We start from the raw sequence: 12,088 nt of genomic DNA on the forward strand, positions 1-12,088 counted from the left end.
GTTTGTCCCCAAGGCACTTTACTTCAGAGTTCACACACTCACTGACACGGCACTCACTCATCTTTTAATAGTTAATTAGGGTTCATCCAGACTCCCAGACCTGACGTGGGATTCGGATTCGGATCTAGTTATTATTTTTTTTATCTCTGTGATTATGTCCCCAAAATGGTGTTTGTTTGCTATTCCAAGACTTGTGACCTTATCCAGACAACATGTTAAACTAATAGGGATTTAGCAGCTGGCCCTGAGTGATGAATCAGCAGGAATGTGGTCAGTGTCCTACTGAAGGACACTAGACTAGGACAGATTTTATAGCAGGGCTATTCAATTACAAATTAAATTGGGCCAGATTTTAAAACCAGGAAATCTATATACTGTAGATGGGACAGACATTTAGCCTATTTAAAACCTTGTTTTAGCTATTGATAACAACAAATTTTAGTTGAAAATAATATAGTAAAAAATAGCAATGTTTGTTGGCTCACTCTTCAAATAACAAGTGACAATAACAGTGACCAATAACATTATCTCTCTCTGCCAATATCTGTGCGTGTGTGTGTGTGTGTGTGTGTGTGTGTGTGTGTGTGTGTGTGTGTGTGTGTGTGTGTGTGTGTGTGTCCCAGCTAGCTAGCATAACATGGTACCATACGTATTCCTCTAGCTGTCTAGTTCCAATAATACCAGAGGCTCCGCACTGCCTTAAGAATTGAGCTTGAGAGAACTCATCAAACACGGACTGTGCCGTGCCATAGGAAATAACCCACCTCATCTTGCTAGTGGCTACGGCCATGCTCGCTGGGCCGGATGTGGCCCGCGGGCCACTCATTGAGACGGCGTGTTTTATAGGATCGAACCGGAGACTCTTTGCTTGCAGGACAGTCTCACTAGCTATTTATGACCCATATAATTAGAATATTTGAGCAATTGAGTGCTTTTCTCACACACACACACACATACATACACACACACACACACACACACACTGACAGCAGTAACCGTCACATGTCTGTTGCTGTGGGTACTAACTAAACTCCAGCAGGTGGTGAGTTGCCCGGCCTTGAAGCAGGCATCTGTCTGTTTTCTCGTGTCACTGGTTTGGTTCATGTCGCTGCATAGTGAATATATGATCTCACTTCACCCCAGATTTCACCTGGGTTTTTCAACTGTGTGTGTGTGTGTGTGTGTGTGTGTGTGTGTGCGCGTGTGCGCGTGCGTGCGTGCGTGCGTGCGTGTGGTTCTGAGCAGACTGGCTGGTCCACAGATAGCTGGCCAGCTACAGTATATCACTTTGCTGCTCATTGGTGCGACAGGTTAGGTTGAAACAGCAAAGAGACTCACAGACCAACACTGTCATCTACACTACTCACACGATACAAGCACAGTTATATACCTACAGTACACATATAAATGCAAACACACTGACAGTCTGTCCCATTCAGACAAGCAGTGTGGGCGTGGTCAGGAAAGGGGCGGGGCCGTAAGTAGGAATAATAAGGTCGTAGAGAGTCGGGGGGTTCGAGGGGTGGGTAGGGGTTAGTGACTGGGGGGATGTGGGTGGGTCAGGGTTCTGATCCGACCCACAACATTTGCATATCATAGCAGACTATCACAGCATTGGCCTTGGGAGAGGTCTGCACTCTCCGAGTGCACTTCTAGTTTCATCATGAGGTTTAGTTTTACAGGGACAATGCCCACTAACAAAACCTATGTCTGAAAATACACCTGTAATAGCCAGCGTGCGATCCTTGAGCATGGTGTTAAATACAATTAGAAACACAATAAATAAAGCGATTCACTCTGACTCACAGCCAGATGATGACATATTTTCCTCACTGTCCTCCCCTCACTCTCTCCAGTGCCGACGAGCGCTTCGACGCCACCTTCCACACCAACGTGCTGGTGAACGCGTCGGGTTACTGCCAGTACATCCCCCCCGGCATCCTGAAGAGCACCTGCTACATCGACGTGCGCTGGTTCCCCTTCGACGTGCAGAAGTGCGACTTGAAGTTTGGCTCCTGGACCCACAACGGCTGGCTGCTGGACCTGCAGATGCTGGATGTGGACACCTCCACCTACATCCCCAACGGGGAATGGGACCTCGTGGGTAAGAGAGCCTCACCGCTATTCCTGACACGGTCCAGTGAATGGAGCAACAAGTACACAACTGTGAAATCACACAAATCAAGATAAAAGTTTGTTTTCTTCCATATTACGCAGGTTTATATTGAAGAACAATATGTCAAACAACAGTTTTAGGATGACTATTATTATACTTATCTAAATATATATATATACTAAATATAATACTTATAATTTGTTAGCAGACTAAGCTTGTGTAAACGGGCTCAGTCCTCTAACTAGACACTTGTTCAGGGCAAACCAAGCTTGTTCACCAACTTTCAGGGCGATTTTCTCTCAATGTTGATTTTAGGAGTAGGCTATGAACATTCAAATATGCATATCTTCTTCTACTATTTTCAGATTTCAATGTATATTATCACACATAATTTGAATGCTTACAATCTGCACTTTCATCATCTGAAGAGGAGGGGAGAGAAGAAGACGAAGAAGGGGATAAAAACAGAAAAATGACCTTGGTCTGCTTGTTACCCAAAACAGCAGTCCCTGTCACATTGATCAAAACAGCTGTAGCTAGAGGTGATGTAACCAATGAGAGGGAATAACAGAGGAGGTCAGTGCTGTAATTAGAGGACCACTTCACTTCAGAAGCACTGAATCATGTGTTGTATTCCTTACAAGGCTTCTGATGATGACATCACTGGTGCTCAACTTAACTCAAGTCAACTCTCAATAACTGTCAAACTAAATGAATGTCTGTAAAACTGTTGACAGTTTTTGGATATGTGTTGAGATCATGTCCCAAATAAATCAGCATTGTTTTTCAATGTGGTGCCGCTTTAAGAAAGCTCAAATTAATTACAAAGACAAGATAGAGGCAGAGTTTAGAAGCAATAACCCAAGAGCTGCCTGCAACAGTATGAATAATTTGTTTTGTGGGGGAATAAGGCAGGTAGTCTTGATGCTTTTAACTGACAGTCTTACTGAGTTCTACTTGAGGTTTGATAAACACGATTTTACAGAGAAGACAGCTGAGGAGCAGGACTAAGTCGAGTAAAAAACAATTACCATTGATGTTGACACTGTTGCAAAGTTGTTTAGGCACACCCATTTCAGAAAGAGCTCGGGCCCTGATGAGATCTGTGGTAAGATGCTTAAGACCTGTGCTGAGCAGCTCTGCAATATTTTGTCACAAAATTAGTATTGTAACTGAAATCAGGACTTTGTGTATCGGAATCATATCGAATTGCGAAATCAGTGGTGATACCCAGCCCTCGTCCTCAGTCATGCATCTGTCCTGTACTGCAGGAGCTAGTTTGTGTACAGGCATAATTATATTTTATGACAAAGACCACGTCTCCAAATGTGAAATTTCCCACTGTGACACCTGAAATGAAAATGTAATTTGAAAACAATCCCTGTTGGGGGCAGAGCCCAATAGCGCAGCAACAGTGTCATTCACTGTGGCATTCAGTGAGTTGGGATCACAGCTGCTATTATCGGAGTCATTTAATACATATTTTCTCTTCTGGTTTTCAAAACATTTGCCAATTATGTATAATAATAATAATAATGAGGCAACCAAAAAAAATAAACTTGCCCCCCCCCCCCCCCCCCCCTCACTTTGAGTGTTAGACCACACCTCCATCTGAAAACGTGGCCTTGCTGACTCTTTGATGTCTAAAATGAACCTAAATGAATGAATCATTGCTATTTAAACAACTTTCTTTGTGGGACGTCATGTTGAGGGGAGGGGCAGGATGTGGCTGCAGGAGTGGAAAAGGGGAGATGTTGTGGACAGCTGGGACAGAGCAGCAGCAGCAGATCCCATGCCTGGCCCCTAGGGGAGTTGAGTGGCTGGAGATGGGTGTCAGACAGGACCAGATGGCATGTAATGGGAATGCTTGACACTCAGACAGGGAGGTAGACAGGCCATATGTGACCACAACACACACCACAGCCTTAGGGTTAGAGATCCAGTTGGGGGCGCTGTGTCAACATGATGCACTCCAGGGCTTAGAGTTAGAAAGTTTTCATAACAGGGACAGGACCTCGGATCACTGCCTGGGTCCCATGCTTCACCAGGTTTAACCTGGGATCACTGCCTGGGTCCCATGCTTCAGGTTTAGTGACCTCAAACAACACAGTCACCAGAATAAAACATTTGCATTTTACGTGTCAGCAAAGATGTGTGCAATCTCAACGTAAATATGAAACAAAATGTTGTCATTTTTTCTCTCTAAAATGTGGTATTTTACATTTCTGCAAACCTACAATTTCAATGTAAATTTGAAACAAAATGGCGGTTAATTTGAAAATCTTACTTTGCACCAATCTTAGCACTCAGAAAATCTCAAGTCTCCAATCCTCAAAAACTGACCTATAGTGTCTACATTTGCGTGCGTGTGTGTGTATGTTCCCTCAGGTGTGCCAGCCAAGCGTAACGAGCTGTACTACGATTGCTGTAAGGAGCCCTACCCTGACGTGACGTTCACGGTCACCATGCGCCGCAGGACGCTCTACTATGGCCTCAACCTGCTTATCCCCTGTGTGCTGATCTCTGGCCTGGCCCTGCTAGTCTTCCTGTTGCCCGCTGACTCTGGGGAGAAGATCTCTCTGGGTGAGGGGGCTCCAATGAAGAGCTTGCATCTCTAAGATCTTCACAATTTAATAGGAAGGAAGGGAGGAAGGAAGACACTACAGGAAGAAAGACAGGAAGGAAGGAAGTAATAAAGTGCAAGCTTTCAATCACACCAAAAACATTAATTAAATTAAGATTTGCATAGATCTAGGTGTACAGAAGTTCCATTCTTTATGCTTAGACCCTTTGGTTATGAGAAAGTGCTCAACCCAAAAGTTTTCACAGAACAGCGGCAATATGCAAAAGTTAGTTTGAAGGTGTATATGAGTAGATACACACACACACACCAGTTTATGCACATAAGTAAACACACCCACAAGTGTGCATCTATGTACACACGTGCACATACATACACACATACATACCCTTATGAATCATACAGCCAGCTATGATGCATGTCACCTTGGCATTAATGAATTCCAGATGAAGGAGCTTCCCATGAAATCCATCCCTTTTGGAATTCTATCAATGTCATCCGTTTTGATGAATAGCCATCCACGCCCAAGTAGTCACCGGTTACAAAGTCAGAGCGTTAGAGGGATTTCTGGAGCTTGAACCTACCTTGAACATGTCAGAGGAGAGGAGCCACCAGCTAACTAATGACTGTAGCCACAAGAACATCACTGATTACATACAGAAGACATTACAGGAATCATTTCATATGCCAGTGACCCTGATCAAGTCATTATGTGATCACCCTCTGCATCATCTCACTCTCTCTCTCTCTCTCTCTCTCTCTCTCTCTCTCTGTCCCTCTCTCTCTCTCTCTCTCTCTCTCTCTCTCTCTCTGTCCCTCTCTCTCTCCCTCTCTCTCTGTCCCTCTCTCTCGCTCTCTACTTCCAGGGATCACGGTGCTCCTGTCGCTAACTGTCTTCATGCTCCTGGTCGCAGAGATCATGCCTGCCACGTCCGACTCTGTACCTCTCATCGGTGGGTTATACATTACACACGTGTGTGTGTGTGTGTGTGTGTGTGTGTGTGTGTGCGTGCGTGCGTGTGTGCGTGCGCGTCTAGTACACTAGGCATATGAGTCTATGAGTGAGTGCATGAATATATGGTCCCAGACTCTGACAGGTCGTCATCTGTGTCAACCGTGTGGCAGATGGGAAAATATGCCAGAAAGATATTCACGTTTGGATGGGAGCAATACGTCTGGCCGAAGCTATACATAGTACTTCATGAAGCTATACATAGTACTTCATGAAGCTATACATAATACATAGTACTTCATGAAGCTATACATAGTACTTCATGAAGCTATACATAATACATAGTACTTTATGAAGCTATACATAGTACTTCATGAAGCTATACATAGTACTTTATGAAGCTATACATAGTACTTTATGAAGCTATACATAGTACTTCATGAAGCTATACATAGTACTTTATGAAGCTATACATAGTACTTTATGAAGCTATACATAGTACTTTATGAAGCTATACATAGTACTTTATGAAGCTATACATAGTACTTCATGAAGCTATACATAGTACTTCATGAAGCTATACATAATACATAGTACTTCATGAAGCTATACATAATACATAGTACTTTATGAAGCTATACATAGTACTTCATGAAGCTATACATAGTACTTTATGAAGCTATACATAGTACTTTATGAAGCTATACATAGTACTTCATGAAGCTATACATAGTACTTTATGAAGCTATACATAGTACTTTATGAAGCTATACATAGTACTTTATGAAGCTATACATAGTACTTTATGAAGCTATACATAGTACTTCATGAAGCTATACATAGTACTTCATGAAGCTATACATAATACATAGTACTTCATGAAGCTATACATAGTACTTCATGAAGCTATACATAATACATAGTACTTCATGAAGCTATACATAGTACTTCATGTAGCTATATAGTACTTCATGAATGCTAATGCATGCTGTCCTCTTATAGCAGGTTTTACTGACCAGGGGCCAAGTCTATCCCAAGAAAAGCTCATCATAACAACTTAATTTTCTGTCTCTGCACTGCTTATGAAGATCAGCAATACAAAGCATACGTCATTTTTGCGGTTTTCAATGTTGGGAATGCTCTGCCCTCTATATATTTGGTCACATGAGGAAAATAATGAAAACCATCTTCGGGCCCAGCTGGGCTTTGGCTAGGACCAGACCAGGTCAGATGGCCTGGGCTATACATCATCACCAGTGCCCCCGGGGGGTGTAAGGAGTACATTGGGTGGCCAGAACTAAAGCTGTCAGCAACATTAATAGGCCGTGAAAAGTCGGACTCGCCAGGGAGCAAAGAAACGAATGGAGGATGAAGGAATGATGGGTGAAGGGGGTGGAGACAGAGAGAGAGAGAGGGAGAAAGAGAGACAGAGAGGGGAAGGCGTCAGTAAGCTTTGGGGCTAAATATCTCAGAGAGAGGCTTCCTGGAGTGAGGGATGAGGCAGGTAGGATGAGGCAGGTAGGATGAGGCAGGCAGGATGAGGCAGGTAGGATGAGGCAGGTAGGATGAGGCAGGTAGGATGAGGCAGGTAGGATGAGGCAGGTAGGATGAGGCAGGCAGGATGAGGCAGGTAGGATGAGGCAGGTAGGATGAGGCAGGTAGGATGAGGCAGGTAGGATGAGGCAGACAGGATGAGGCAGGTAGGATGAGGCAGGTAGGATGAGGCAGGTAGGATGAGGCAGGTAGGATGAGGCAGACAGGATGAGGCAGGTAGGATGAGGCAGGTAGGATGAGGCAGGTAGGATGAGGCAGGTAGGATGAGGCAGGTAGGATGAGGCAGGCAGGATGGGATGGATAACGCTGGCTAATTCAGCTGTCATCACTCAGTCCTTGCCGGGCCACACCACGCTCCGAATTACGACTACAAGCCTGTTTGTAATGTAAAAATGTCAATGCCTCAGTCACACTGGGTCAAAATGAGATATACAATTCTCCTGTATGTTATGCCTGTGTATTGATTTCAGTGTTGTTTGGCCATGCTAAACATGATTACCACTACATCAGCGGGTGTATTCCTTTGAGCCGGTATGATGAGATGCCTTCAGTGAGAAAAGCTCCATCACCTGAACGGCAAGCCAGCTGGGACACTTTTAGTGGCCTTGTAAAAATGAATGATACCCGTTGACAGCACAGCGGCTGAGTGTGGATGTGAGTTACTGTAGCAAGTGATCTTTCCCACATCTACTATCCACTTCCTCTATGCACAGCCTCTATGTACTGCTTCTATGCACTGCCACTATGCACTGTCTCTATGCACAGCCTCTATGCACTGTCTCTATGCGCTGCCTCTATGCACTGCCTCTATGCACTGCCACTATGCACTGTCTCTATGCACAGCCTCTATGCACTGTCTCTATGCGCTGCCTCTATGCGCTGCCTCTATGCACTGCCTCTATGCACTGCCTCTATGCACTGTCTCTATGCACTACCTCTATGCACTGTCTCTATGCACTGCCTCTATGCGCTGCCTCTATGCACTGCCTCTATGCACTGCCTCTATGCACTTCCTCTATGCACTTCCTCTATGTACTGCCTCTATGCACTGCCTCTATGCACTGTCTCTATGCACTGCATCTATGCACTGCCTCTATGTACTGCCTCTATGCACTGCCTCTATCCACTGCCTCTATCCACTGCCTCTATGCACTGCCTCTATGCACTGTCTCTATGCACTGCCTCTATCCACTGCCTCTATGCACTGCCTCTATGCACTGCCTCTATGCACTGTCTCTATGCACTGCCTCTATCCACTGCCTCTATGCACTGCCTCTACGCACTGTCTCTACGCACTGTCTCTATGCACTGCCTCTATGCACTGCCTCTATGCACTGTCTCTATGCACTGTCTCTATGCACTGCCTCTATGCACTGTCTCTATGCACTGTCTCTATGCACTGCCTCTATGCACTGTCTCTATCCACTGCCTCTATGCACTGCCTCTATGCACTGTCTCTATCCACTGCCTCTATGCACTGCCTCTATGCACTGTCTCTATGCACTGTCTCTATGCACTGCCTCTATGCACTGCCTCTATGCACTGCCTCTATGCACTGTCTCTATGCACAGTCTCTATGCACTGCCTCTATGCACTGTCTCTATGCACTTCCTCTACGCACTGCCTCTATGCACTGCCTCTATGCACTGTCTCTATGCACTGTCTCTATGCACTGACTCTATGCACAGCCTCTATGCACAGCCTCTATGCACTGCCTCTATGCACTGTCTCTATGCACTGTCTCTATGCACTGCCTCTATGCACTGCCTCTATGCACAGCCTCTATGCACTGCCTCTATGCACTGTCTCTATGCACTGTCTCTATGTGCTGCCTCTATGCACTGTCTCTATGCACTGTCTCTATGCACTGTCTCTATGTACTGCCTCTATGCACTGCCTCTACGCACTGTCTCTATGCACTGTCTCTATGCACTGTCTCTATCCACTGCCTTTATCCACTGCCTCTATGCAATATCTCATTTTAGGTCCCCCTCTAAAACTAGATGATTCATCTCAAGGGGTTTTCCTTCAGTAAAGTTCAATATAATATAAATATGAGTCTCAATGTGAAGCAGTGCTCGCTACTCCTGCCTGAAGCAGACCGTATGTCTTTTATTGTAGGCCTAATCACCAGCTCAGCATGACTAATGTTCAATTCATCTCAATTATTTAAGGCAGACACATATAATTTAATTCAAGACAGTTATGCTCAGCTCATTTTAATTCAATTTAATTCTAATTAATTTTTAATTCAACCATGAACAACATGGGTTGGACTTGCCATAAGATATAAAATATAAAATATAAAATAAGATAAGCTACTAACAGTGATTGGCACAGTAAGGATAAGGATGTCTTCTCCCCCCCCCCTGATTTTTTTTATCCCATTTTTATCCCCCATTAGTGCTAATTATAATTTATTTATCCTGGTTGCTGCTCCACCCTCTGTCGATCTGGGGAGAGCCGAAACTGGCTCCATGCTTCCTCCGAGACATGGGCAGTAGCCAGCCGCTTCTTTTCACCTGACAGGGGAAGCTTCACCGGTAGGACATAGCACGTGGGAGGATCACGCTATTCCAACAAGTTCCCCTCCCTCCGAACAGGCGCCCCGAACAACCACAGGAGGCACCACTTCAGTGACCAGGATATATACGTACTGTATATATATATATACGTTTTGGTGAAGGGTTCCTATATGAAGGAAACCCCCAGGGGGCATGGGGAGAACATGCAAACTCCACACAGAAAGGCCCTTTTGACGACCCCACCCGGGCGGTGGCACTCGAGGACATGCGGACGGGCACGCACTCCTTCGGCGCTCACAGCGTCCCAGGTGGGAATCGAACCCAGGACCTTCTAGCTGTGAGGCGACAGCGCTACCACTGAGCCACCATGCCCCCCAGGATGTCTTCTTTATATATAGAGAAAGAGAGAGAGATGAGAGCCTCAGAGATGAGAGACATCATTTAGTGGGCCATATATAGTGAGCAATATCAGTACAATTTGAGAGTACAGTGAGGGAATGTTTGTGTGTGCCTTCCAATTTTCACTCATTATTGTCAAACCTAATTTTATGTTCTAATAACCAGCAAATAAAATTAGACGCTGATATTTTGTAACGCTACTTCCCAAGCATCTCGACGATGAATATTTGAATTCACCAGCTAATGTGGTTTAATGTCTCACTCTCATTACAGTCAGTTGAATTTTGTCCTTATTAGACCTTTGCTTTGTCTTCATAGGATTTCATACAAAGCTCAACTCTGCCATCGCAAATCTGCCTCCGCACCATCTCTCTCTCTCCCCTCCCTATCTTTCCTTCCATTGTCACCTTATACAGTATGACCCACAGTCTTGGTCATGACCCCTGACCTCAGTGTAGTGTGATTACATGAACTTTGACCCACTTGTGTTTAGCTGTTAGCTGTTCTTTGTTCACAGTCACTAGCAACCAAGTGAAAGGAGGGCTGGCCCTGAGATATACCGCGTGTGTGTGTGTGTGTGTGTGTGTGTGTGTGTGTGTGTGTGTGTGTGTGTGTGTGTGTGTGTGTGTGTGTGTGTGTGTGTGCGTCCGCGTGTGTGTGTGTACGTGCTGGGAGAGAACACAGTGTTCAGTGCTCCCAAATACGTTCCCCTGGGTGAAAACATCCCTGATGCGCCCTCCAGAGCCAGCACTAATATATATATATATATATATATATATATACGGTATACTGTATATATACTGAATATTAATATATATATATATATATATATATATATATATATATACTGTATATATATATATATATATATATATATATATACCGTATATACTGTATATATATATATATATATATATATATATATATATACCATATATATATATATATATATATATATCCCTTCCCCTCTATCTCTCCCTCCCCCTCTCTCTCTCTCTCTCTCTCTCTCTCTTTGTGTGTCTGCTATTTTTTGCACTGAATTTCTTCGTTGTCGAGTGTTTGTTGTTTGAGTTCAACCGTGTATCTTTTCCCCTTAGCTATAATATTTTGCAAAGATTGGTCAGACTTGCTTTCCTTTCATGTTAGAGGATGAAATCAACCTATTTCAGCTGAACTTGTTTTAAATTGTTAGTCGGCTATGTTCATTTTGAATGTCATCATGGGTGGTTTTAAAATGGATTAAGAGGGAAGGCCTTCAACACGTAATGAAACAGCATATTAATAATGTCTTGTTTTCTGTGTCCTTGGCAGCCCAGTATTTTGCCAGCACCATGATGATCGTGGGCATGTCTGTGGTGGTGACTGTCATCGTGCTGCAGTTTCACCATCATGACCCCCAGGGAGGCAAGATGCCCAAATGGGTGAGTCACTGAATCTGATTTAATCTGTAAATCACCCTAATCATCAATAACATTTACTACAAATGTTTGTGTATGTGTTAATGTTCAAAACCCCACAACATTTAGCTTAAGCCTTTTTGCTTAATATTACTTAATATTAACCTATTCACCAATAAATAAAATAAAAATAAATAACATTGATAATAATAAAATGTTGATTTCTATATATTTAATGCCAGAATAATGGCAAAATTATGATAAACAGCACATTTCTGTTGATGACTCATCCTGCACTATTATCATTGATATTCAAATAAGCCCCTCCCGCTGTGGCTTCTCGATCTAACTTTCTGTTTTCAGTCAGAGCACACAGAGGCAAATCACGCTTTTATTTATAATGTGTGTGTGTGTGTGTGTGTGTGTGTGTGTGTGTGTGTGTGTGTGTGTGTGTGTGTGTGTGTGTGTGTGTGTGTGTGACCCTGGACCACACCCTCTCCTCACAGGTGCGTGTGGTCCTGTTGCACTGGTGTGCCTGGTTCCTCCGTATGAAGCAGCCTGGCG

At 44.0% G+C, this 12,088-nt stretch overlaps 1 protein-coding gene across 1 annotated transcript in view; it reads left to right on the top strand.

The window, feature by feature from the left end:
* The window catches only part of LOC310790093 (neuronal acetylcholine receptor subunit alpha-7-like), a gene marked incomplete at both ends in the record, with an annotated part of 76,876 nt that overhangs the window by 50,949 nt on the left and 13,839 nt on the right, over nt 1-12,088 (top strand). The window contains 5 exons of the mRNA XM_083651785.1: nt 1,857-2,104; nt 4,505-4,699; nt 5,564-5,650; nt 11,439-11,548; nt 12,031-12,085. Coding sequence (XP_083507911.1) covers nt 1,857-2,104; nt 4,505-4,699; nt 5,564-5,650; nt 11,439-11,548; nt 12,031-12,085 — 695 coding nt within the window. The remainder of the gene's footprint in view (nt 1-1,856; nt 2,105-4,504; nt 4,700-5,563; nt 5,651-11,438; nt 11,549-12,030; nt 12,086-12,088) is intronic.

The sequence above is a fragment of the Poromitra crassiceps genome (assembly GCF_964638095.1).
Source record: "Poromitra crassiceps genome assembly, chromosome: 15".
Taxonomy (NCBI): Eukaryota; Metazoa; Chordata; class Actinopteri; order Beryciformes; family Melamphaidae; genus Poromitra; species Poromitra crassiceps.